Source organism: Felis catus, chromosome C1 (genome assembly GCF_018350175.1).
Source record: "Felis catus isolate Fca126 chromosome C1, F.catus_Fca126_mat1.0, whole genome shotgun sequence".
Taxonomy (NCBI): domain Eukaryota; kingdom Metazoa; phylum Chordata; class Mammalia; order Carnivora; family Felidae; genus Felis; species Felis catus.
The window spans coordinates 209,772,879-209,800,806 of NC_058375.1; the positions used below are offsets into that span (position 1 = coordinate 209,772,879).

A 27,928-nucleotide genomic window follows, 5' to 3' on the forward strand; every position below is an offset into this window, starting at 1 on the left:
AAATGAGTGAAACCTGACTTACAAAAATAGACACTGGGCTGTATTTGGACCACATTTGTAGCTTTTTGACCCCTGACTTAAATAATATAGGCACAGAGAATTATATATATATTAACGTGTCTCTGTGTGAAGATATATACACACACACACACACACACACACACACACACATATACATACATACATATCTCCAATTTTCCATATCTTACTGATCCTGCTAACCTCTAAGTTTTCTGTCAGTGCAGAGAAGGGGGTTAAAATCTCCAAGTATGATTATAGAACTATCTGGATCTCCCTTTAATTTGGTCAGTTTTTTTGGGGCGCCTGGGTGGCGCAGTCGGTTAAGCGTCCGACTTCAGCCAGGTCACGATCTCGCGGTCCGGGAGTTCGAGCCCCGCGTCAGGCTCTGGGCTGATGGCTCAGAGGCTGGAACCTGTTTCCGATTCTGTGTCTCCCTCTCTCTCTGCCCCTCCCCCGTTCATGCTCTGTCTCTCTCTGTCCCAAAAATAAATAAACGTTGAAAAAAAAAATTTAATTTGGTCAGTTTTTGCCTCACGTATTTTGTCTTTCACTGAATCTGGGAGGATTTCAGATATTAGTTATACAAATGTTTTTTCTCCAGTTGCTTTCTCCTCTCTTCCTGAGACTTTAATGACATGAAATCTAAACATTTTGATAGTGTTCCTCAAGCCCTTCAGGCTCCTTCCCCCCCCCCCAATCTTCTTCCCTTTGTGTTCTGCACCTTGGATAATTTTTGCTGATTTATCTTCAAGTTCATGGTCTCTTTCCTCTGTACTCTCCATTCTGCTATTGAACCCACCCAGCGGCTTTTAACAATACCACTTCTACTCTTTCCATTTGGTTCTCTTTTGTGGTTTCTATCTCTGCTGAAAACTATCTTTCCATTCATTTCAAGAGTGTTCACTTTATCTCATGGAGAATGGTCATTGGTCATTGGATCGTCTTTAAAGTCTGTCTGGTAATTCCAATCTCTGAGTCTGCTCATGGGGCTGACATCTATTGATTGTCTTTTAATCCTGAGCATTAGTCACTATCTTCCATTTTGTTTTAGTTTGGGATTTCCAGTAATTTTGACGGTGACTTTTTTGACTATTGTGATATTCCAGATCCTGTGAACATCACCTATAAAATATTGACATTTTTGTTTGTGCAGGCAGTCACCCTCTTCAGGTTTAGAACACAAATTCTGTCTCTCCTTCTGTGGGTGATTAGGTTCCAATGTCAATTCAGTTTTCAGATCTTCTGTGCTATTTGATCCATTCTCATGCATGTACCTCTCATGGGTTAATTTGATATTTGTGTGGCGGGTTATGTAGCAGTTCAGTTTTTAAAGCCTTTGCATTTTTTTTTAAATTTTTAAATAATAAAAATATTTATTTCTTTATTTTGAGACAGAGTGGAGAGAGTGCATGAGAGGGGGAGGGGCAGAAGGGGGGAGAGAGAAAGAGAGAGAGAGAGAGAGAGAGACTTGAGCAGGTTCAAGGCTCAGCACAGAGCTCAGTATGGGCCACGATCTTACAACCCTGGGATCGTGGCCTGACCCAAAATCAATAGTCAGATGCTTAACTGACTGAGCCACTAAGGTGCCCCTGCTTTTTGTTTGTTTTTAATCCCCCCTTGGGTCTGTTCATCACATACTTAGCTCAGAGATGGACCCAGGGCTTGTGTGAGTTACTTCACAAAAATAGGAGATTCCTTTTATGTAGATACGAATTTCCATCTTTTATCATTTCCCTTCTGCCTCATGAATTCTCTTAAACATTTCCTTCTAGTTCAGATCTCTTGGTAATCCATTTTTCCAGCTTTTTTACTAAAGAACATCCCCCACCTTTTCTGATTTCCAGTCACACCAATGTTGGATCGCTTCATTTTGTCTTACAAAAATCTGAGACGCTGTGTAATTGGGTACGTGGGGACTTCAGTTTGGATGGTTTCTATTGCTGTGTGTTCAGATTCTTCCACAAGGTCGAGTTTGCTGTCAATCCTGTCTAGTGAATTTTTCCATGCACGTATTGTATTTTTCAGCTCTGGAAGTCCTATTTCGTTCTCTTTTCTGTCTTTCATGTCTTCTCTCATTATATTCATGTTTTTCTTTAAATCCCAAGCATAGCTATAATATTTATGTTCAAAGTCCCTGGCTCCTAATTGTGCCTTCTCTCTCTCTCTCTCCCCCTCATAAATAAATATATATGTAATATGTATACATAGCTGCTACAATACACACTGATTTTTCTCCTGGTTGTGGGTCACAATTTTTGTTTGTCTGGTAAGTTTTGATTGGATACTAGACATTGTGTATTTTGCGGTGTTGAATTTGTCTTATTTCAGAGAAAACTAAACTTTGTTCTGACACACAGTTAAGTTTCTTGATGATCAGTTTGATCCCTCTGGCACTTGTTTTTAAGTTCTTTAAGGTGAGTTTAAAATAACTCTTATTCTATGGTTAATTCTGTGCTACAACTGAAGTATCACTTTTCTGGGGTCTCTCCTGAATGGCCTTTGTTCAGCAAGGGCTCTCTGTTCTGGTTGGTTGGGAAGCAGAGATCTTCCAGCCCTGCCTGAGCTCTGGGAATTGGTCAACTTGTAGATCTTCATCATTCTTTCCTTGGTCTTATGGTATTTCACCCACACATGCCTGGCTTAATAATTCAGCCAAATCTCCAGAGGACCCATGCAGATTCCTGAAGGTTTTTCTGTGCATTTAGTTTTCTCCTTTGCTATACTCTGCCCTGCAAATGTCAGCTCATCACGAGGACCCTGCTGCACCTGCTCATGTCTCCTTTCCCTGTACCATAGTCCGGGAAGCACCTACAGGCTTATTTCCTTTCTCTCAAGGCTCAAAATCTTGTATTGCCTGTTATACAATATCTGTTGTATTTCAAAATGTCTATTTGTTTCATATATTTTCTCCAGTTTTCTACTTGAGTATGGTGGAAGGGCTAGTTCAGTTCCAGTTACTCCTTTCTAGCAGAGGTAGAAATCCATTTCAACAGTATTAGCGTGGTACATTCAGTGTGCAGCCTGAGCAGGAGGAGTAAGATTGCAGTTGGTGGAGGTTATTCAGAGGAAGTGGAGAATGGGTCTTGAATTAATAAGTAGAAGTTAAGCAAAACAATGGGAAGAAAGGGATTATCAGGCTTTTACTAAAGAGCCTGTTTGAGATTATCCAGAATGTGTCAGAGTGCCACTGGAGGATTTAATCAGTGGAGTGATACTGTTGGAGTTATATTCAAGCTCTGTGTTTGATGTAGTTATAAAGGTTTGGATCATGATTATCAATCCTGGCTATACATATGAAGCACCTGAGGAGTTTTTATAGCATATCCAGGCCTTGAATTCATCCAAGACAAATTAAATCAGAATGAGGACAGATACAGGGAATTGGACTTTTTTTTTTCTTAACTACCCAGGTGGTTTTAATGAAATCAAGAACAAAAATCATAGGCTTAGATGATTGGGTTTACATAGACTTGGGAACCATAGAAGTGAATACTGTTGCTGCCCCAAGAAAAGATTTCACTTCTGAGGCTTTTGCCTGTGCTAATTCGAGTGCTTAAAATGTTACAACTGTGGTCTTGGTGCAGGAGAGGAACAGGTGTTGGGGAGTGCCAGCTCACCTCCCTCTGTCTGTGGACTCACCTAAAGATAAGTGCAATGAGTAGTTACTGACTAAGCTGATAAATATACTCATTTGGAAGAGCATTGATTCCTTTCATCTGTTGGTTATGGAGACCAGCTTACACTGATTTAATTATAAGAGCTTTATTGGCCCGTGTAACTCGGAAGAGGTGGGTTGGACAGGAAGACCCATTTTGGTCCTCTCTCCCATTGTGATTTCTCACTTCTGTTGACTTTATCCCCTCTACTTGGCAGAGAACATGGCCCCTAACACTAGGCATCGGTAGAGGAAAAAAGGCCTTTCTCCTGGTTGATTTGTTAAATCCCCAAAAGTAACAGGAATGTTCCTCTGGACAAAGAGAATAATAAGAATATACTTGTGCACAGACATGTATGTCTTAAACTATTGTAGATTCCCTAGTCCTAAGGTCTTGTGTGACAGCTGGGAAATTGAAATTTAGGAATGTTAAGTAATTTGACTAAAGTCATACAGCTAGTTAGTGATAAAACCAGGACCAAAAGGGCCACTCGCCGATTCTTAGCCTCTGCTTTTTCTATTGTACAGGGATAGGAGGTGGACCAGACATTCTGCTGATCTATCCTAACGAAATAGGGCAGTTCCCCTTACTGTCTTCTCTTTCCTCTTTTTTTTTTTTTTTTGGCACTTATTTAAAAAAATAGTAAAAAGGGAAACCTGCTCCTTTCCTCCTTCATTTGGAAGAGGCATGCACAGAGCAGACACACAGACCAGAGAATTAAGGGCAAAAATAAAAGCCTCTTTTACCTTTCTCTCTTATCCCCTGTAAGATTACTACATTTATATTCCTTCCTCTGAAGTGACTGGATTTCTTCAAAAGCAGAGCTACATAAGGCCAGGTGGCCATGCTAATGGTCATCTAGGGAACTTGTATGAGAGCATGTGTATCTCTTACAAGTAATGATTTATTTTTAATATGGCCGTCCTTAGCTGGAAGAGTCTTTATAGGTCAAAGAACCTCATGAATGTTTAAAAAGCTGTTACCAATTTTTCTAATCTTGGTGGTGTTTCTTGATCTCTTTTGCCATGAAATCCTGGTATGTGTATAAGGAACAGATGGAGTAGTTAATAGAATAATGATAACCAGAATTTCTTTTACTACAGAGCCAAAGTATATAGCTACAAAAGAATATTAAACTGGTATTCATTGCAGGATATAATTTAAAGTTATTTATCTTAAGTGTTTGATTGTTGGGTTTTTCCAGCCATGTTTATTATGAAGATTTAAAAATATCTGATTGGGCCAGTGGAACAGCTGAAGAAAATTTTTTGTCCTAGGAGACCTGTTCTCATTATAATAGATATTGATGGGAGTTTTAGTCTTCTTGATGATTTATGACTGATGATAGAGAACCTTTAACCACACTAGTCTTTCTGACTTAACTTACTAAAGCTTTTCCTTTTTCACCCTATGTTTTGTCTGACAAGTACCAAATTAGATTTTATAATATTCAGATGTTTAGAGTTGTAGACTTTATTTCGTGCAGGCACTTCTGGGTTGTTTTTTAACTAAGAAATAACATGAAGAAAAATGTTTTTCTATGTCAAGAAAACATTGTCTCAAATTGTAGCAAATTTACGTGGTAATTGAAACTCTATAGATGTATGCAGTGATTCTGATATCTGTATAAATGGGTATTCAGTGCTTTGGGGTTATTTTGGGTTTTGAATTAGCTGAACATTTTCGAAGGTAGATAGGTAGAAATGCTGCTTAGACCTTCTATAACACAATAACTTTCCACAGTGGTTTGAAAGTGGTAATGAGCCATATGGGAAAGTGCCCAATATGCTTCTTTCTGTTGCAGTAAAGTAGTTGGCACTCCCAGAGAATTGGGCAGTCTCTCTGTTCAGGGATTGCTAAAGCATGCCATGGTATTTAATGACTTATCCATAAGTATTCCCTTATGTTTTGGAAGTTGCCCCTGTCTTTGGTTCTGTGTGAAGTAGACATACTGACTGTATTTTAACTGTTTGCCCTTATGTGGAAGGTTTTGTTGTTGCTGTTGTTTTGGTGAGAATTCAGGAAAGCAATATTTGTAACACTGCTGCAGTCTTTACTCTCAGGATATAAAACCTGCTAGTGGGTGTTCCCCAACGTAGCAGTGGGAGCTCAGTTTTCTTCATAGGAAAGTTGAGTAGAGACCAGTTTGAGGAAGGTGTCCACATTTAAATTTGAATCCAGCTCCCACTTCAGTCCTACACTATTGTGAGGATTCGGGCACTTTGCTCGCATCCTTTTCTGTTTTAAATACCATAATGTTAGGGGCGCCTGGGTGGCTCAGTCGGTTAAGCGTCCGACTTCGGCTCAGGTCACGATCTCGCAGTCCGTGAGTTCGAGCCCCGCGTCGGGCTCTGTGCTGATGGCTCAGAGCCTGGAGCCTGTTTCGGATTCTGTGTCTCCCTCTCTCTGACCCTCCCCCATTCATGCTCTGTCTCTCCCTGTCTCAAAAATAAATAAAACCTTAAAAAAAAAAATTTAAATACCATAATGTTAGTATTCTGACATGGGAAACATGAGAGACAATGTGGAAGTTGGGCCATTGGAGGTATTTAGTAAATTTCCACTAATTTTTTACTACTTTAGAAGCAAAGCTTGTCAGAATTAATTCCCAAAATCCTGAACATTTTTATTTAATGTTTACTTAAATCATTCATTTTGTGTGTGACTTTTCAGGACATGTAGTAAAACAGTACCAAGGTAGAAGAGTATTGTAATAATCAGTAAGAGTAGACAAGGACTCTGAATAGACTGCTTTCCAAAGAAGATATACAAATGACCAATAAACACATGAAAAGATGTTCAGTGTAATTAACCATCAGAACTATAATGAGATACCACTTACACCTAGTAGGATGGCTATGATTACAAAGATAGATAGAAGCATTGGTGAAGACTGGAAAAATCTGAGCCCATAAACATTGCTTTGTGTAAATTTAAGATGGCACAGCTTCTTTGGAGAACATTCTGGCATTTCCACATGGTTAAACATAGAAGTTCCGTATGACCCAGGAATCTCACTCTTGGGTATATACCCAAGAGAAATAACATGTCGGGGCGCCTGGGTGGCTCAGTCGGTCGAACATCTGACTTCAGCTCAGCTTGTGATCTCACAAGCTTGTGATCTCACAGCTTGTGGGTTTGAGCCCCACATCGGGCTCTGTGCTGATGGCTTGCTCAGAGCCTGCAGCCTGATTCAGATTCTGTGTCTCCTTCTCATTCTCTGCCCCTCCCCTGCTCATGCTCTCTCTCTCTGTCTCTCACAACCAAATGTTAAAAAAAAAAAAAAAGAGATGACAACATGTGTCCATTTAAAGACTTGCCCATGAATGTTATTCACAAGAGTCAAAAGGTGGAAATAAACCAAATATCTATCAATTGATGAATGTGATATAATCACGCATGGAATATTATTTGGCCACAAAAAGGAATGAAGTACGGATTCATGCTACAACGTGGATGCACCTTCAAAGCATTATGCTAAATGAAATAAGCCAGACACAGATCACCACATATTACATGATTCCATTTATATAGTTGTCCAGAATAGTCATAGCTATACAGACAGAAAGTAGATTAGTGGTTACTTAGGGCTGGGAGGGACAGGGGACGATAGCTAACGGGTGCAGGTTTCTTTTTTAGGGTGATGAAAATGTTCTAATATTGGTTGTGGTGATGGCACAATTCCATGAATACACTAAAAGCCATTGAGGTGTATACTTTAAATTGGTGAATTATATCGTATGCCAATTATATCCCCTTAAAGCTGCTATGAAAACATAATGAATAGACACATATACTTTGCATGACAAATATTTGTATAAATGTGTATCATTACATTAGATTATCAGCTGAAACTAGATCAGTGTGTTTTATTATCATTTCACTGTTTCTATGAAAATAAAGACTTTTTGAGTGCCTGAAAATTCCCATGGGAGATACTTAAACTGTTTCCCTTTTAATCTTGCATTTTATTTATAACCAACACAAAAGTAAATTTTCAAATAGCCTCAGGACCAATTATCAAATATTCTGAATATGAAATCTTAATTAACCAGATTCTGCCCCACAACGTTCCTCTTTTTTAGCTTGATTGTCAGGTTTTTTCTCCCCGTAGTCTTACTAAAACAATAAGAAGTTTAAACTCAGGCATGTACTATGTTGGATGATACGGAGACATATGACACAGGACTTAAGGATACAGGGTAGGAATTTTCATCAACAACCAAAAGCACATTAATTAAACATTTAAAAACTCCCCTCCAAAGGTTATGATAATAGAAGGAAAGAAGGGATAAACAGACTATTATTAACTTCTCTCTTATTACACCAGAATTAGATTGGTAATCTTTAGAGGGAAAAAATTCTCTTCCAAACAAATTACATAAAAGTGGGCAGTTAAAGGAAATGTGAGGAATAAACTCAAATTAACTTAAGATTGATGGAAACCCCTTGCAGAAGTGAACTTTGCTCTGTAATTGACCTTTAGTAATGGGCTTTGTAAGTCTGATACTTAAAGCATCATTTAATGAGCAGGTTGTTTCTTCTCTCGTTTTACCCAGCAACCAATTTCTTGAAAGGACCATTGATAGAAGCCATGTTCTTTGACATACAATTATAATTACAGAGACACTGCCTTGTGTATCTCACTGTAGTTATTAGTGTCCAAAGTATCATACCCAGCACAGAAATCCTGTGGTTTCTGCCTTAAATGGTAGTCTGCCTCTCATTGTATGGAGCCACAGACAGAAAGGCTCTATCAGCTATCATTTCAGCCATTCCCTTGACTTTCGTGAGCACTTCACAGAACATTCCCCAAGGATTGTGTAGCTCTGAACTGTAAGAATCCACTCCAGTTTCACGCTGGGCACCGTGGGTACAACAGTGATAAGACCTAGGACAGCCCACCCCCACGGGGGCATTCTCCATTTGTCGTCTGGTTTTATTTTGGCAAGTATCACTGTACTCAAATTGATGACATAGGTCATTTTACTGTCTTTGCTTAATGAAATAGAGAGAGTGAAAAGAACAGTACATGGCAATGTTCTGTAACCTTTTCCTTGTGACTGTAGGCTACTCCAGATATCAGGATTATTACCCCCACGGCATGCCAGGTTACTCTGAAGAAGTACCCAGGGACTATGACGCATACACAGCAGGACTGAGTGAAGAGGAACAACTGGAGAGAGCATTAAGAGCCAGCCTCTGGGACCGAGGTAGGAATTTGGCGCCCTTCTCTTTTTTTAAAGCATGCATCACATGGTGAGATGGTCTGAAAAAGGACTATTTGTCACATATTAAACTTTAAATAGGTTATAAAAAGGATATGTAGATAAAAAAAAATATGTGTAGATTGTCATTACAAAGAATGCGGTGTGATGCCATATTCCCAGCAACCTAAGCTAATGAGGTGCCAGACTATGTATGTATTGTTAAAGCTGTTCTTTTTATAGGTTCACTGCACACAATGCTTTGGCATTAAAGTCAGGAAACTTAAAAAAAAAATTTCATAGGTGCATGAAGGAAGGAGTTTGCCTTGGAATTCATACCTATAAAGCAGGTATATACCACTGTATATCAAAATATTGCCCACAAACCTTCCCCCAAATCACACACTTAGGGTTCCACTCCTGACCTACTGAACCAGTCTCTCTAGGGACAAAGCCTAGGAATGTGTATTTTGAGCAGACTTTCCAGAAGATTCTTTTACAGACCAATATATGAAAAGCACTGTATTTATTTTTGCCATCTTTGTTGTGAGTTTGGCTTATTACTGTTACTGTTGTTTTACTAGTGACGAAAAACCATCCATTCATTCATTCAATACGCATTTATTAAGGTCTTGCTGTGTTTCATGGACCGTGTTAGGTACCACAGGGAATACAGAGAGGTAAAAGATGGACTCTCCCTCAACAAGCTCGCAGTCTCAGGTAGAGGAGATGCCTGCTAGATGCCACAAGGAACAGGTAACCATCGTGTCAGGTGCTCAGGTGGGAGTGCTCAGCTCCGAGAGGCTCAGGCCAACTGGTAGAGGCAGGGGGAAGGGGGGGAACTCCTCCTTAACCACGGCTACCAGACGCTCCCAGAAGACTTGGACCTTCCAGGACGTGTGGAGTTTGCAGAGATGGAGGCAGGCCTTCCAGGCAGGAGTCAGTGTCCTGTAGACCGGGCAGCAAGGGCGTGGTCCATCAGCCCTCACTTTCGAAGGGAGCATTAAGAGAAGACTGGGAAGAAGAGTGGGAAGCAAGGCTGTGGCCTGATCCCAGAGGTCCTAGAATTAAATAGGCCAAGTGGAGAATGGACCTGGAATGTGGTGTGAATGCCGGTAGAGTCCTGTGTGCCCAGGGACGTGATCAGAGCCGTGCTTTACGAATCTGTCGGCACCACAAAGAAGGACTGAGCACCTGTTGGGAGAGCAGGCATTATGCTAGATGATAAGAATGCATCAGTTATGACAACTTGCCTTCTGACTGTAAAGAATACAGTCAGCGGCAGCAGTGAGCATGGAGGTTGAATGACAGCAGTGGTCCGAGCAAGAAATGAAAGCCTAAATGAGGAAGGTGGTGAGAGAAATGGAGAAGAGATAAGTCCGTATTTCTTGGGTGAAGCGTATCAGAATTATGGTGTATAAGTCACCTATTACCATGTAACAGATCACCAAACACACACTCACGGATGCACACAGACACACACACAACTAAAAACAATAAATATTTTTTCTTACTCTAGAGCATATAGGTCAGCTGGCCAAGCTTAAGCGATCTTGGCTTGGCCTCTGTGCTAAGGTGTCTGCGGTGGGTCACCTGGAGCTGGTTGCCCCCGGATGAGCCCATTCACTCACCTGAGTGACCATCGTGTGAGGTGATGGTGGAGATGAGGCCGTGCACCCCTCCTCATCCAGCCGGCTGGCCCAGGCTCATCCACCAGGCCTCAGCCCAAGGGCTCTGAGAGAGTGAAAATGAGGCTTATGCTGGTGCATTGTCAATTCCATTGTATTTGTTGCTGAAACAAGTCTCCGCCCAGACTCCTGGGATGCAGAAATAGAAGCCACCTCCTCATGGCAGGAGCTGCAAAGTCACGTTGCAAAGAGGATGGATAGAAGGAAAGGTAGAGAGTTAGGGCCGTTCTCATATCATTACATCGTGTCTACTCCAGGGATTACTAGTATCACAATTGCTAACAGCATGCCTCAGCCTTGGAGTCCTAACTTCTGGGGGTAGGGCCCCAGAGCCTCTATTAAAACAAGTTTTCATGATTTTATTCCTATGCACACAGGGGTTTAATCACTACTAGGCATGGCAGGAAATGTTATGGGACAAGTACAGTTGGAGCAAAGCTGTTGAGCCTGGGCTTCGTACTCAACTTCATTTAGGATACCCCGAGGGACAGCGCAAGGGCATTTTTTGAAGTGATGTAACTATTCTGTGTCTGGATTATTGTGGTAGATACACAACTCTGTATTTGTCAGAACTCACATACATGTACATCACAAAGTAAGTTTGCCTGTAAGAAATTTTAAAAAGGTAAATGAAAACTAGTAAGAAACCCAATGAAATAATGGGTAGTCCTGCAGAGACCATCAATGACTACAAAAACCGTCACCTAAAAGGTTGTTGAGAGGACAATGAGGAAGTTATCACAATGCTGATAACAACGGGGGCAAATGTACCTTTGCAACAGAGAGATTTGGTGTCACCACCTCAATACACTGATCAAGCTTAGCGGTGTTATTAATGCGATGGCCTGTTGTGTATCTCCTCTTAGGATGGAGTATGAGACACCCAGCATCATATTCTTCCTAAAAGTATTTAACTTGACTCTGAGCCTCTCAACATAAGTGTCAATATACAGGAAATAGAGGAACAGGCTGAATAACACCATGGAGAAACAATTAAATGAAACATGGGATTTCTGCAATTCAATGAGACTGGTCTCCTGAGGGAAAAAAATAAAAAGCCATGTCAAAAAAAAAAAAAAGAAAGAAAAAAACAGGATGTTGTTTTGTATTAAGAGGAAATAAACATAACATGAGAACCTTAAAAAACTGACTGTAAAAACAGTTTTTGGGAAAATGGGAATTCTGTATTTGGACTAGAGATTAGATGTTAGGGAAGTAATCTGACTTTCTTGGATGTGACAATGGTATCATGGGTAAGTAGCAGAAAGTCCCTTATTCTTGGGAGATACACACTGAAGTATTTAGAAGCAAAATATTGTGATGTCTGCACCCTACTTTGGAAGGTCAGCCGAAACAACCCTGTCCCATACGTCTCGCTCTCCCCTCCGCAAGTACCGCATTCAGATAGATTTGGGAAACACTGCAAGGCTGTAAAAATATAGCAAACTATATTCCCTTAAGGATCCAGAACAGCATGATTCTAATTAATTCTGCAGTTGGGAAGCCAGTTTATTACATGAGTGTTTTCTAAACTCCTTTGACCACAGAACTTTATTTTCAGTGAATGATTTCAAGAGCATATGGAACTAGTTCTAAGGAAACTAACCTAACGAGACTCCATGAAGTACATTTTACAGACCCAGGTGGCAGCAAAGGGATTAGCTTTACAAATTGTTTACATTAATTTCAGGTTGATTTTCTTTAAAACACTTTGTGATTATGAGACACCATGGGACACCTGGGTGGCTCAGTCAGTTGAGTGTCCAACTCTTCATTTCTTTCTCTCAGGTCACAGTCTCAAGGTTTGTGAGATCGAGGCCTGCATCGGGCTCCATGCTCACGGTTCAGAGCCTGCCCAGGATTCTCTCTCTGCCCCTCCCCTGCTTGTGCAATTGCTGTCTCTTCCTCTCTCTCTCTCTCTATCTCTTTCAAAATAAATAATAATAATAAGTAACCATAAAAAAAGGACAAAAAACCAAAGAGACATTGCTTTAAAAATTTTTTAATGTTTATTTATTTTTGAGAGAGAGACAGAATGTGAGTGGGGGAGAGGGACAGAGAGAGAGGGAGACACAGAATACAGAAGCAGGCTCCAGGCTCTGAGCTGTCAGCACAGAGCCTGATGCGGGGCCCTAACTCATGAACCGTGAGATCGTGACCTGAACCAAAGTCCGGACGCCCAACCGACTGAGCCACCCAGGCGCCCCCAAAGAGACACTGTTTTAAAGGCCTTAAAGGCCTTCTTTAGCCTTTTTTTTTCCCTATGCAAAAAATATTTGGTTTGAGTTCATTTTATAAAATTCTGACTGTAAAGTACATACTATTTTGTACCTTGTTTTCACTTAGTGTTTTGTTGTAATCATATTTTCATATCGCTAGATTTTTTGAACATCCAGATCCTCCACATATTAGATTTATACCTAAGTATTTTTTTTGGAGGGGAAGGTAGGCTATTGTAAGTAGTAATTTAGAAAATTCTATCTGTTGAGATTATTAATCTGTTTTTTCTTCTTACATTATTTTGATTTTCAAAGCTGAAGAAGGTTTACGTTCCCAGGATGAGGCTCACCTGGTTGTGACATTTTATGGTCCATCCTGGTGAAAATGCCATGTGCCCTTGAAACTGACGTGTATTCTTCTCTGGTTGGGTGGAATATTCTATAAATGTTAATTAGATTGACTTAGTCCAGCACCCCTGGGTGTTCCAATCCATTCTTATTCTCTACTTGTTCTGTTGCGTACTGCATTTCGAATTATATGAGTTACTGTATCAACATATTATATTAAAACATTTATATTAGTACATATATACTATATAATTCAGTATTACCGAATGCCTAGGGTTGCTGCGGTTACCTCCTGTACACCGAGCACTTCAGATTCCTCCGGGGTTACCTTGTTTCTGAGGGTGGGGGCTGATTTGCTGACGAGGTTTTCTCCATGTCTGCTTGACCTTCAGTTTCAGCCTTTCCTCTGCGCTGCGGCTCGGGCAGGCCCCCCATGTGCTCTCATGCCCCTCTCCCAGGCACACGCTGCTGCTGCTGCTTACTGTGTTTGATAGTCTCGGGTGGCGGGCAAGCGGGGTACGCTGTGACTAGGCCTTGATCTTAGGCAGTGGCTGTGTCCCTGTGACTAGAGTTGTGGCCTTCCCTGTGTTCCTGTCCCACCCCCAGGTCTAGAGGTCCCTTTTCATTTCCCATCCCCCTATCCTAAGCTGCAGTAGGTTTTTACCATTTCCCTTAGGGAAACCACGGTTTTTGCCTTTCTCCCAGGCAATGACGGCTTTTGTTCCATGGGGATAGAGAAGAAGGATGTGAGCAGCCTTTTGTTTTACAAACTTTTCCTGCCCTGACTGCTCTTCTTTCTCCCAGGACTGAACCAGGAATGACAAAGGATGCCGTCTGTGGACTCACCTGTCCCTTGGGGGAGGCCCACAAGAGGTTCCGAGAAGAGCCTAGAAGTGGGCGCAAACTCTTGTATATCGTAGCCCCCAGTACACTTTGCGTTATACGTTCTGTGAACATGGTCTGTGTTCTCTGGCTAGCTCACACTAAGCCTTTAGCATCCGTTCATGGTTTTGGCCGAGTTCTTCTGAGTGTCCATCAGAGTCCGTCCTAGGTGAGCAAGTGCTCAGGTACCTTTTCAGACTCTGTTTAGCTGCCTTACTGCCACAGCTCTCTGATGGGTTCAAGAAAAAGTTACTAACTTGCAGATTGGCCAGCATTTATGTTTATGGCAAGGAGAGGAGTGATGCTTTCCCTAGCTTTCTACACCCCAAAGGGAAGCTGGAAGCATTCCTGGTTCTTCACTGGAGTTTGAATCTATCACTCTTAGTGCATTTGTTTGTTACCTTTTTGTGTTTGTGCGTTTGAATAAGATCTTTCCCTCACGAAGTAGGTAGAATCTATAGTCCTTTTCAAAAAAGCTGGATGCTTAATTTTTTCTCTTTGATTTCCAGTTTTCAAAGAAGTTGGTGTAATAGAGCAATACTGAGATTTGAAAGGGACAACATAGAAATTCATTTGGTTGAATGCCAGTCCAGCAAGAAACATCCAGCGCCAATCAGTTTCAGACTGTTCTTTAGTTAAATTATATTGGAGGAGGAAATTAAAGAATCAAGGTAGCACCTCTTTAACTTCAGAATTTGCTGTTCGCATAGTCCTCAACAGGACCTGGCTGTACATGTCCCGAAGCTCGTGCCGGGAATAATAATCCCAAAGTAGCCTTTGCAGGAGAAATAGCGAAATCCCTATTATTTCAAGGAGCTTGCACATTTACTACTATCAACAGAAATCTTGTCTTGTTTTGTTGGCAGTCTCAGCTTTTATAAGCACGTCCAAGAGGCAGCTGATAGCACAATAATAGAAAAATTTTGGAAAAGAGCCATCTCTTTCTTTGAGTCAAAAGGCAGATGCCAAGTGGGAACATTAGCTCATTGCATTTTCTTCTCCCCCCTCCCCCACATCCTTCTATGTATAATTTGTGCCTTTTTTTTTTTTTTTTTTATAGCCTGCCACCAAGTTCAGCTGGCGGCTGGGTGCAAAGCTGTGTCCTTTTCAACTTCTATCTGCCAGCCTGGAGCATGTGTACTGGTTAAAGCTGGAAATCCTTGCTGACATGTAGAGTAACTTGTGCTTCTTTTCTTAGACTCTTTCTGAAAGGCAAATGGCCCCAATCACACTCTGGCTCTCATGAAAATCAGGCAGATCTGTCACCACCCCCCCCCCCCCGACACACACACACACACACACCATACAGTTGGGGTTGCTGGTTGGCCATATGTGAAACCATGGTGGGATATACTACAAAGGTCTTGGCTTCAGAATGAAACTGGTTGCTGCTTTGTCTCTGAGTTTCTCGATGTGAAATTGCCAGGGGAGCCATTTTGGAGAAAAAAATGTTGGGGTTCCAAATCAATATCTAGTGCTTTTGTGGTTAACAGATTATTTGACAATATCTTTGAATCTTGTTTGTAAGCATCATGTGTTCATAGGGACCGTTGAGACACATTTTAGGTAAAAAAAAAAAAAAAAAAAAAAAGACTTGTACAATTTTTCTTTCTTGCTGAAGCTACACCAAGATATATAAGAGCCTGTTTCTTTATTGTGTGGACATGTTTGCAGAAAACAGATGCATTATGTTCATTCTTTTTATCTCTCCTGGTGTGGTACAAAGCGAAAATGATGGGAAAACACCAGTGGCCTGCATTTCAGTCCTGGCATAGTAATTAACTAGCTTTACTTGAGGTGTGAATGACTGAATCTCCTCAGACCTCTGTTTTTTTTTTTTTTACAATAAAGAGGTGAGTTGGGTCCCCTCTTCCTCTTCCATTATTCTGTGGTAATGGACTGAGTAGGAGGAGTATAGCTGGAGTTTCTGGGAAACTGTCAGGAATGTTGGTGTTTGACCCATGGGTGTCAGGGTTTAGGGATGACAAACTCACACAGCCATCCGTGGCAGACCTGAATCGATACATACGTGGCTTAGATGGTGGTGGCTCATTCAGTTGCATGGTTATATGATCCTTCCTTGGCCCAGTGCAGGCATAATGCGGTTGGCAGTTTTTAACATATGCAAATGTTCACGGCTGGCCTCCTTGGCTTGGCAGAGGCGTTACGGGCCAGGACAGAGATGTACAGCTAATTCTGTGTGACCACGTAACTTCTTTTTTTTTTTTTTTTTTTTTTTAAGTAAATTGGCGTGTTTTCTCCTAGGACAAGTTTCTGTGTAATGAACAAGTACCATCTGCCAGATTGTCTAAAAGCAGTCTCGTTGCAGAACGCTCCCTTTGGATCATGGTTCTTGCTTGCAGCTCTGTGTTGGGAGATACTCACTTCAGCGAGTGAAGTTTGACATTCGAGACTGTGCCTAGATGTCAAATTGTGCCCGTAAAGAAACATAAGCAAGTGAGTTTTAAAATCTGTGAAACAACACGTGGATATCCCAGCCAGGAAGAAAAATCATAAAATGAGTGGGCCCGAGTTCTGTTTCGTCCCTGGTGGGAAAGGAGCCGGCTTCTCTTGAAGTCCCAGATTTTAAAATATTAACCATAGCCCGCGGTGACTGAAATAATAAAATAGAAATAAAGATACATGAAATTTAAACATATTTGGGATCTTGACAGTAATAGTTACATGTGTATTTATAATTTTTCCTCTGCCGCTACCCCCCACGATCACCGTTTATTAAAAGGCATTATTCAGATGCTAATGAGGAGATTTAACAATAAAAGTATAAACAGAATTGTAATGAATCAGTTCCACCCACCCATGTCCCCTCCATCCTCTCCCACACTTGGAGACCACTTCTGGGCCACCACATCTTAACGGTGTCAGGAATATTACCCAGTACCCTCATCATGTTCCTCAGGGTCATTATTCATGCTGTTACTCAGCAAGTCTGTATTTGAGCCTCTTGTGTGTATTAGATCCACGAAAGCCATGTAGTAACTTTTGAGTTGGTCATTTTACTTACCCATCTGTGAAATTCTCCTCTTCAGCAAAACCATCATTCCCTAAGTTATGTAAGAATTCTGTAGACCACCAAATTTACTGATACAATGATTTGTATACTCAAGCTATGTATATAGTTTTTAATCTCAGAAGTTATGTGTATAGTCAGTGTCCCATAAAATCAGATAATTATAGAAAACTATTAATATAGACATTATTTCTATAAAGTGTATTAATTTGGAAAAGAGATATCAAATAGTGATTTAAAATTATAGTGGATCTTAAATTCTTATTAATCAAAGCATGGAGAGTATGAGGAAATTTCTAATCCCACTTATTTATACTAAAATATAATACAAAACCGTCTGTTTTTTTTTTAGCTGAAGACCCAGACTTTGTTTCATAGACTCATTAGTTGATGTTTTCAGTGAATTTGATTTTATTTTCTCTTTATTTGAGCCTTTTTGATTCCTCTTTAAGCATTGTAATTGCACACCACAGTGACTACATTTAACATTTTTCATGACTGTATCTTAATATTTCCTCTTCATCTTTGAGTTTAACTGACGCCAGTGATGAGTTTGGCATTCGTAAAGAACCACCTTTGCTGAGCATATTAAGCATGTGACTTTAGTTTAAATCTTGGGGATTAAATCTTGGATATATTATTGTGATCCTTTGCTTAATTTATTTAGATTATTTTCAAAGTCAATGACAAAGAATTAGGACAAAGCAGTGCCATTTTCAAATGTAACAGTGATATGCTGGCATGGACCTTAGGAGGCATCATATCTGACACCTGATTTTGCCCAATGAGGAAACAGTCTAAGAGAAGCCAAGAGACTTAATATCCCATCACCATCTATATACATGTCTGTTAACTTGGCCTTGATTATTGTTGACAGTGTCCTGCCCTGGGGATGCAGGTGTGAAGCAGGCAGGTGGGAGGAACCGGGGAGTCAAGACCTCCCTGGAAGGTGCTAGATTGGAGCCACATTTCTAGAGCTCCCATGAGTCCGCCCTAAAGCTGAATCTCTGAGTGAGTTTTCACATCCTCCTTGTAGGCTTGACTGCAGACAGACTTCTCAGCTTTTCTCTGTCACCAGGGGCAGAGTCCACCTGACTGTCGAGGGAAGGGAGACAGATGATAAAGTGTGACAGACGGCTCTGATGTACGTGTGCTAACATCTGGTAAGATGTGTGCCGTGATTGCTGCGTGGTTCTGCTTCTGTTTCGCCATCAGAATGGTCAGCACTCAACTCCTTTTCTGGAAGTTCTACCTGAATTCCAGATGTCCTGAGGTGGACTGTGTTGAGGACCTAAGACAGTGATGATGGCTAACTGAGCTCATCTATAACAGTCTTGAGAATTTGGTTAACGTTTGTTGTTCTAGTTTTAAAAGCAATATATATTCACTGCGGAAAATACAAATGAGAAAAGAAGACAAAAAGAGAACCCATAACCCCAGCACCCAGAGAAGAACCACGTAACATTTGAGGTGTACCCTCGCAGCTACCCATAACATAGGCACCCAGAAGAAACCACAGCAAATGTTGTGGTGAAATTCTTTCCAAGTCAGCAAGAATTAAGTGCCTCTCCGTGGGACGAGGAAGGTTCACATACCCACACAGAACCCTAAGAAATAAGCATTTGCAATTATCTTTGTTATTTCAGATTGTGAAGCAGTGGCATAGAGAAGTTAAATGACTTGCCCAGGGTCGCATTCTAAGTGGTAAACACCAGACAAGAAGGGACACTAGTTGGGACACTTTTATGTCTTACCAACAGAGCCTGTTTAGAAGAAGCATTTCTAGGCTGCTACTGAATTGTTGATGACAGGAGAGAGGTTTTCTCCGTATAGTCAAGACCTAACTGACCTGGAGTTAGGTTTGTATTCTTGGAGATGGTTTGGCTGATGTGATGTTCCTGAATTCAGAACCCTGAAAACGGAGGGGGGGTGTGGCTACGCCCTTTAGAAAGACTGTATTACTTCCAGAATAACAGTGACATTTCCCTCACCGTCTTCTTCACCTGCCCATCTATGATTGGCCAAGCCCTGTCGTTTGGTTGGATTTTGGTTTTTGTTTAAGCAACAGATCCAGATTGGTTTAAAAATTGGAAAACAAATGTTTGTTTTGTAGGGAAAGAACTCCCTCTTGCACAAGAAACCTGCACCTCAGGTACCTTAAAGGACACACACACACACACACACACACACACACACACAAAAGTGCTTACTGTAGACAATCATAAATAATCTTCTGAGCTGTCATTCGTTTTTACCAAAATGTATAGCATATGAATGTGAAAATACTGTTTTTAATATAGAAACATCAGTGACATTTTAATTAAGGATATTTGCATCATTCATTTTAATAGGGCTCTATTTTTGTTCAGTAGCTTTCCTTTAAAAAAACTTTTTTTAATGTTTATTTTTAAGGAAGAGAGAGAGAGACAGAGCACGAGCGGGAGAGGGGCAAAGAGAGAGGGAGACACAGAATCCAAAGCAGGCTCCAGGCTCTGAGCTGTCAGCACAGAGCCCGATGTGAGGCTTGAACCCCTGAACTGCGAGATCATGACCTCGGGATTAAATCTTGGATATATTATTGTGATCCTTTGCTTAATTTATTTAGATTATTTTCAAAGTCAATGACAAAAATAGGACAAAGCAGTGCCAAAGTTACCTGAGCTCAACTGACTGAGCCACCCAGGCACCCCTGGTAACTTTCCTTTTAGAAGAGAAATGATTGAGAACAAAAAGGAAGGCATGTGCTCACATTAGGTGTGGCTTAAGACATCAGAATTTGACATCAGGCTGTCACACATTTCTCCTGCTCCTCAGGAGTGGGAATTATTCCCGTGAGAATTTCCAGTGTCATCCACTCTGCCTCTCAAAGCCCTCTTAGACTTGTGCTGTCTTCCTTCCACTTTGTCATGTTGTGTTGTGTTGTGTTGTGTTGCTAGTAAGAAAAATCAAGTCATATGTTGGTTTCCATTTGTTGTAGGCTCACAAATGGCTTTCACAGTGGTCTAGTTTCATCACATGGTGGTTCTCCAAGGGTCCAGAACTATTTATAATTCTGTTGTATTTAGTTACGGAGAGCCAGATGTGAGAGTCATGCATACTATGTATTTATATATCTTCATGAATCTCAGTTAGGGACCAGAAATCTTCCTGTGCCACATCTGTGTTACATAAATCTATTTTTGTTGTAACACAGGACCAAAACTGTGCAGTGTTAGGAAGATTACTATAAATATTAAGCTGATTAAAATTACATTGTAATCATCTGCTTGGGAAAAATTGCAGAATGGCCTAATCATGCCATGAGAAGGGACAGGTCAAATAAATTATGATATAGAATAATACTCAGCCATTAAAAGGACCTAGTGAATGTACCGTAAAAAAGATTGGGATGATATTTAACAAAATGCCGCTTACCCTTATTTCTCAAGAATAAGATTATGGTGACTTTTATTTTCTTATTTTGGCTTAACTCCCTTTTCAAAAATGTCTCCAAAATCATGTAGAACCTTTATAAGGAAAAAAAATTAGTAAAATGAATCTGGGCATTGCTAAAACTGTTCACGCTTAGCCATGCTCTTCTCTGATGTTCTCCACGTCCCCATTCCACCTAAGGCTTCAGGTTGTTTGTTGTGGAGAAGGGCAGACACACCTCATTCGTTCACCTCCAGCCTCCGCGGGCTACTCGTGGGCAGTCAGAGTGATGGAGGAGACTGAGCAGAGCCCAGATCCCTCCAGATCCAGTCTCCCCTTTTCCTTCTTGTTTACCCCCTTTCCCATTCCATCCCTACTCTGAACCTTCCAGGCTGAAGTGATCCACACACTTTAGGCAAGAAGGCCGACTGCTCCCCTTATTAGTAGCTAGCTCTTCCTGGCTACTGCAGTGACTTCTTTCTTAAGGTTCCAGAACATACTGGATTCTGTCTTACTCTGAGGCTGCTTTAGCACAGAGTTTCGGAACCATGGCCCCAGGCAGTTCCATTTTACCTGACAGTATGCGAAATGGAAAACTTCGTACATTTTCTCGAGTGGGGTCCTTTCCTATCTGTTTGTTCCACTTCCTCTGAACAAAAGGATGTGTGGTGGTTGGAATGCAGAGGTTTGGGTCACCAGGGAAAGAAGTCTGGCATGCTTTCCGTGGGAGAGTGTTGTTTTATTGCAAAATACAGTTTTGTGTCACTAGAAAACAGTATGGGTTGACTCTTGAATCACTACATTTAGAATTATTTGCAAATCCCCCTAAACAACCCAAAGCCCAGTAGTTTTTAATTTTCAGCTCAGTGAGACTAAAAGGAAACAGTTTGCTTTTGGCTACGGTGATGCTGAAAGAACATAAAATGTAGCTAGCCCAGCGACAGTAAGGGAGATAAAGTGTTTAATAAGTGTCTCCTAGAAGAAGTGACATCTGCATAGAGCACCTGCTGTCTTCATTATAACTTTAAATAAGCTGTGTCTCTGGGGGTTAGCAGGGCCCTTCTTTTGGCGCACACTGCTGTGACAAAGATACATTTTAAACCCCAAGTAATTTACTGTGGAATAGAGGATGCTTTTCGGTGGGACGTTTGCGGGTGCAGAGGGAAATAAGTCCCTGACTTAGATAACTCAGGCCCAGTAAGTCCCGTTTTGAGCATAATCTTGACACAATGACCGTTGTCAAGTTATGACATTTCCTAGCCCTTGGTATCCCTAATTATTTGCCAATTATCATTTTAATGTTTTATATATCACAGAGGCATGTAAACCAGGCTTCTTAGTATGTGGGCATAGCTGGTTAGAGCAATTCTGGCTTTCTTTGTGCGCTTTGAAGAAGGGGCCTGAGCAGTGCCCGTGTTGATGGCTTTGTTCTGTTACGGTTTTACTCATCACAGTCCCGCATATGGGGACCCAGGGGTGGGTAGAAGCGGAAGTTCTTTGAGGAGTACCTTTCTCAGAGAACCTTTCAAAAATCCATTGCTGGGGTGCCTGGGTGGCGCAGTCGGTTAAGCATCCGACCTTAGCCCAGGTCACGATCTCACGGTCCGTGAGTTCAAGCCCCGCGTCGGGCTCTGGGCTGATGGCTCAGAGCCTGGAGCCTGCCTCCGATTCTGTGTCTCCCTCTCTCTCTGACCCTCCCCCGTTCATGCTCTGTCTGTGTCTCAAAAGTAAAATAAACGTTTAAAAAAAAATTTAAAAAAAAATCCATCGCCATTCTGGCAGATTACCATCTAACCAAGAATGATTTCCATAAACAATGGCTGTGAAAATGTGGGGCCCCAGAAAACAGTATTTAATCAGCAGTGTGGTTCATCTTATTAGCTCAAGGAGAAAATAACTCACCACCAAATTCTACTCCATTATAGATAAGATTGTTTGAAGCCAAAATCAAAAACATCTGTTGGGTTTTTTGGGGTTTTTTTTTTTTTTTTTGCTTTTTCTTTTTTTTTTTTAGCTGTGTGAAACTTACGCTTTGTCCCCCAAAGCAGCAGCAGTTTGTACAGATGCTGTATACCCTGTGTCTCTAAGACCTTGACACCATACAAGGGGGACATCTTCAGAGTTAATGAGCAATTAGGACATTCTTTCCTGTCAATTAACTGGCAGGATAATGAGATCAAATGAGCACTGTCCTTAAAAACCCCCAGACTTGTATTTGCTGAAAAAGCGTATCTCCCTCTGCTCTTTGCAGTTACACAAATAGAGAAATAACAACTGAAAATGGAAATAAAAATTGCGCCTAGAGCAAACAGGAGACAGGCATACAGAGAGGATGCCGTTTACTCTAAGCTCGGAATTCACGGGTCTTCCTCCTGTGTGGCTGTAGTGACATCATAACAATCTGCCATCACCTTCATTGTCTTAAAGATCGGCAGATGGGGCACCCAGGTAGTGAGCCTCCTTTCTCCTATGAATGAATGTATGATTCCTAAGTTTGGGGGCAACCTGGGTATTGACTCTAAATTTGAATTAGTGTGTTCTAGGCTATGGTCCATCTCAGGATTTTGGCTTTCCTCTGAAAGTGATGAGTACTGAAGGGTTTGAACCAAGAGGGGCACAGAGAAAATAGATGAATAGATAAGATGATGGCCTGTTGGAGAAACTAAGTTGGCTGGGGCTGCAATATATTTTTCAGGTGGGGCCCCAAGTGGCAAGATGGGCGGGAATCAGGTTGTGAAAGGCCCTCTACACTGTGTTTAAGGATTTTGTACGTGGCCCTGGGGACAGTGGAAGCCATTGAGTAGGTGAGCGATAAGATCAAATATGGATTTTCTTTTATTATTTATTTTTGGGAGAGCGCAGGGGTCAAGGGGCAGCCAGAGGGGGACAGAGGATCCGAAGCGGGCTCTTTGCTGACTGGCTGACAACAGCGAGCCTGATGTGGGGCTCCAACTCACAAACCACAAGATCATGACCTGAGCTGAAGTCGGATGTTCAGCCAACTGAGCCCTTCAGATGTGGTGCCCTTCAGATGTGGTGCCTTTAAGATCACCGTGTGGGGATCAGGCTGCCGGGGAAAAGATGGAACTTAAGTGAGTCACAGCGTGACGAGCACCGTTGTAAGTGACCTATGCATATGTATCCATGTGTGTGCATGTATACACTCATTTTAATCCAACAACAATGAAGTCAGTTTTACTATTTGTCTTTTTGAAAGAAGACTAAAGCAAAGGGAGGCTGACCGAGGTCACACAGCTGGTAATGGTAGAGCCATGATGTGAGCCTATATACAGTCTTAGTTCCAGAGTCTGTGTACTTAATCATTACGTTATTTTGCCTTTCATAGGGTATTGGTAGGATTATCATCATATTTTAATTCATAATAATAGCACTAGTTTTCTATGAAACACTTCTATTTACTAGCTCAGTGAACTTTTGTATTTATTCTCATTCCTTCGGAATAAAATGAGAAATTTCAGTGAATTAGAGTTCTGTAAAATATTCATCAAGTTTCCAATGAAGTTTTCCAAGTAGAGGTTAATTAAGGTCTTCTTGGTCAACTTTAAGCTTTGTATGGGAATTTGTGTGACAAATTTCATGGTTGAGTGTTTTCAAGGCCTTCAGTGGATACATGTGAGAGTCCAGGGGATATGAAATTCCAAAATGCCCGCCCCCCACAGGTAAGACTCAGCTAACTATAGATGGGATCTTCCAATTCAGTGGAAAGACAAGAAAGGCAGCATTAAGAATAAAGGAGAGTCGACTTTTGAGAAGGAGACAGCTCACTGACATCCAGGAGAACTGAATATGTTGGTAACTGCAGTGACCTCACTTGGTTTCTGAAAACAGAATAACCATTGTTATCCAGTGCGTTTCAGTAAGTGAATGGTGACTGTGAGTGCATCCAAGGACTGTAATTCAAGAAAGACCAAACATACAGTTGACGAGTATTTAAGTAACTAGAGGAGATGTTTCAGAGATTTTGTTGGTACTCAGCCACCTGCTTGTTAGAATCACGTGGGGAGGTTTTTAAATTACCAGGCAGAATCTGCCGCCACTGGGGTTGGGGTGAAGAAGTGTGCAGAGATGCCTACATGGGCCCAGGCACTGGGATTGTGTTGTAAGCTCCCCTAGCCTTTAGATGGAGAGATACTTGAGGATCAAGGTGAGACGTTCCCATTTATCTCTGCTCTCTTAAGGAGCTCTAGCAAAAGGCAGTGGGCACTTTTAAGTTGGAGGTACAGATAATCCCACCCATTTCAATAGTACCTAGATTTCTAATTTCTTTGTATATGACTTTTAGAATATATGGAAAACCCATATTGTGCCAAACATGAGCAAGACAGCTGCCCCCTCTTCCTCCAAAATGAAGATAAGACCACATTTCCTTCCTTAAGAGAACTAGGTCAGGTGGGAGAAAGAGGAAGGTGTGTGGAGGGAGGGAACTAGCAAGGCATCAGCAAGAATAGCTATTATCTAGGTGACACATGCTAATAAACGAAAAGGGGGCTGCTGGTTGGGAATGTTTAGGGAGGGGAAGGAGGGAAAGGAAGGATGGAAAGGAGGAAGGGAGGGAGGGAAGAAGGAAGGAAGATACTCTCTTGACATGTCTCCGTGACAAAAAAAAAAAAAAAAAAAAAGGAACCATTAAGCCCATCTTTCATCACATACCAATTCTTATTGGAAATCATGCAGTTAACAAATTGGAAAGTAACATGTTTGGCTTTTGTTTATTCTGTTCTCTAGACCCAAGTTTTTACTGAAGAGGAATGTTAACATAATGCAATGAATTTTCATGATTATTGCCCGTAGTGCTTTCTTTTTATTATTTTGCCTTTTAACATGTTTCTTATTAGAGGAATGATATCGTCAGCCCTTTTAGTGGTAAGGGAAGTTGCAGTTCACAAGATCACCAATTAGAGACGATTAGAACCTGGCGGCTTGGTTGTGCCATTTAAAGAGAGCTCAGCTGACACTTCCAGAAACAGTGCAGAACTGTTAGTCTACGAGCCCCATGGCTGTGGTTTCACCTTAGAAGAATCACACAGAGTTCTTGTTAACATACTTATTCCTGGGATTTTCACTCTGCAAGGGCATTAGGAATGGCCAGGTCCTAACCACCTAGGCATTCTGCACCCTCAGAGGAAAGGGTGTTATTGGCTAGAGCCAGAAATCCACATCATTACACTCCCCACTGTTTCTACCATATCATGCAAGTTCATTTTTAAGCATAATATGCAATCAGAAAAGAAACCGAGTTCTTCACAGGGCAATAATGCACATAGTGACCATTTCTAAAGATTCCCCACTACCTTAGAGGACTATCAGTAGGATCCTTTGGTACCTACATTTGCTTTGAAAGCAATTAGCAACTGGGGTAGAGGTGGGAGATCATGTCCTTGAAATAAGTTTTAACAGGTTCCAGTGATCAGTGTGGATCACCTTGCTTTTTACTCCATCACTAGGAACTGCGGTGGATTTTCTGTTACCCTGTATTTAACAAGTATCCTTGTGAAAGGATCCAGAACATCCTGCAGCTAGATTTTCTCCTTATATATTATTTTGATGTTATAAACTTTTGGCCAGATTGGTTTTTAAGGTACTGCATGATTTTTTAAGACAAAATTAGGGGTTGACTTAGCACATTGTCTGATCTTGCATTTTTTATACAGAAACGGATTTTTGATTGAAACCACTCATAGTATGGACATCTTGCTCTATTCAGAGATAGAAGATCTTTGAATCAGGAGGGACCTTAGCAGACGCCCTCTCTAGTCATTCCCAAAGCATTCCCTGCAGCGCCCACGAGACAGGCCATCTTCACACTGTCAGGGAGAGACATCTCTCGAAGGACCTTGTCAAATAAAATACAGAATAATTTCGTCTTTTATGGACTGTTGCCAAGTTGATACTTAACGGGATTAAAACTGAAGTGACTTGATGAACTGACCTCGATTTAAAATTATTTTATGGCATTTTATGGTAGTCATCGGGTAAAGCTTAGCCGACCAACCAGAGCATGCTCTGCCTACCAAGAATTTGATTACTATTTTTTATGTGTAAAGGGGAAAAAGGAAAAAGCAGAAAGAGCGTAGGATCTGCAGACCCCTCAGTCTGCGAGGAAGCCCTTTGCATCCTTGCCTTGCCACCTCAACAAGGTCTGGGCTTTGCAATCAGTCGGGCCCCTGTTGGAATTGCAGCCGCCTCCCCTTCACCAGGGGAGGGGTTTATGGGGATTTTGTGGCGAGGGAGTTAGGCCCTGCTCATGGCGCTGTGGTGTAGCCACCTGAGACAGAACGGAAGGGCACTTGGCGCGGAAGGGGCCACCTCTTCTGGCCACTTTGTTTCCCTCTCTCTTTTTCCGAGGGTTTTGTCTCCCCACTTCTCTTAGATCACTTACCGAAGTCTTTTCTTTTGGCATCCATTTCAATCTCGGAGATTTCTCCAAAAAGCTTATACTGGTAACGAACACTGAAGCCACTAGCATTTAGCAAGCCCCTTTCAGGCACCAGGCATAAGCAAGTACCTTACAAGCATTTTCCTTTTCCATTTACTTTTTGCAAGAACTCAGGAGACTGGCACAGTTGAGGCCCAGAAATTAAACGTACTAGAGTCGAGGTATGATCCAGACCTCTGTCTGACTCCGAAGCACTTCATAACTGCATGTTACTCCAAGGATCTCCTTGGAACGTTCATTCTGTTTCTACCCCGATCCCAGGTAGCCGTGGTTATGAAAACGGTTAGAGCCAGGACAGACCCCGCCTGGGCGGTGCTCTCAGCCCCTTGCGTGTATTGATTCTTTGGAGGCTCACCACGGCTCTGTACAAGTTCTGTCTCTATCTCCATTTTTCAGGTCAGGAAACCGAGGCACAGAGAGGCTAAGTCACTCACCCACTTACCCAGGGTCACATAGAGTTAAAAGTGGTGGTCAGACTGTGCTTCTGCTCCCTCCCGTTGCCTTTAACTGTCCTGGTTGTCCTTTCTAGTTTTCCAGCGATGTGAGGAATTCTCTCCGTAGCCTTCCTACAGTCCTTCTAAAGCAGTGATGTATTGGCTGTGAGATCCAAAGGCTACACCGGGAGTAATGCCTAAGCAAGGAAGAACAAACAGCAAATTCATTAACCAGGAATCTATTTACAGTCAATTCCCAAGGCTCATGGTACAGAGGAGCTTCCACATCATTTAGAGCTGCTAATAAATAAAAAGTCTTTGCATCTTTCCAAGTGTCTTGATATTTACAAGTCTCATATTTTACCGTAGGAAGTGGCCTCAACAAGCATATTCATGTGTTGACAGTCCTAATTAATACAAGTAATTAGTCCTGACAGTAGAACTGTGAAAAGAAGACCCATTCATAAATTTGCTATCATTATGTTACTCTGCTTGGAATTTACCGCGGCCTGGTCTTTCATCATTTCTATATACGGGCAAAAGGCCGTCTTACTAAATTCTTCAGACTTTCACA

General features: G+C 41.5%; 1 protein-coding gene across 13 annotated transcripts in view; it reads left to right on the plus strand.

Moving 5' to 3' along the window:
• The window catches only part of RHBDD1 (rhomboid domain containing 1), a 133,696-nt gene that overhangs the window by 71,429 nt on the left and 34,339 nt on the right, over nt 1-27,928 (plus strand). For 5 of the 13 annotated variants that reach the window (XM_045034556.1, XM_045034557.1, XM_045034555.1 and 2 more), the window contains one exon: nt 8,747-8,890. In XM_045034556.1, coding sequence (XP_044890491.1) covers nt 8,747-8,890 — 144 coding nt within the window. Of the gene's footprint in view, nt 1-8,746; nt 8,891-11,438; nt 11,678-15,081; nt 15,191-16,286; nt 16,479-18,088; nt 27,683-27,928 lie in introns of those variants that run through there. The other 8 variants (XR_006583583.1, XR_006583581.1, XR_006583582.1 and 5 more) reach the window with 8 other exon arrangements.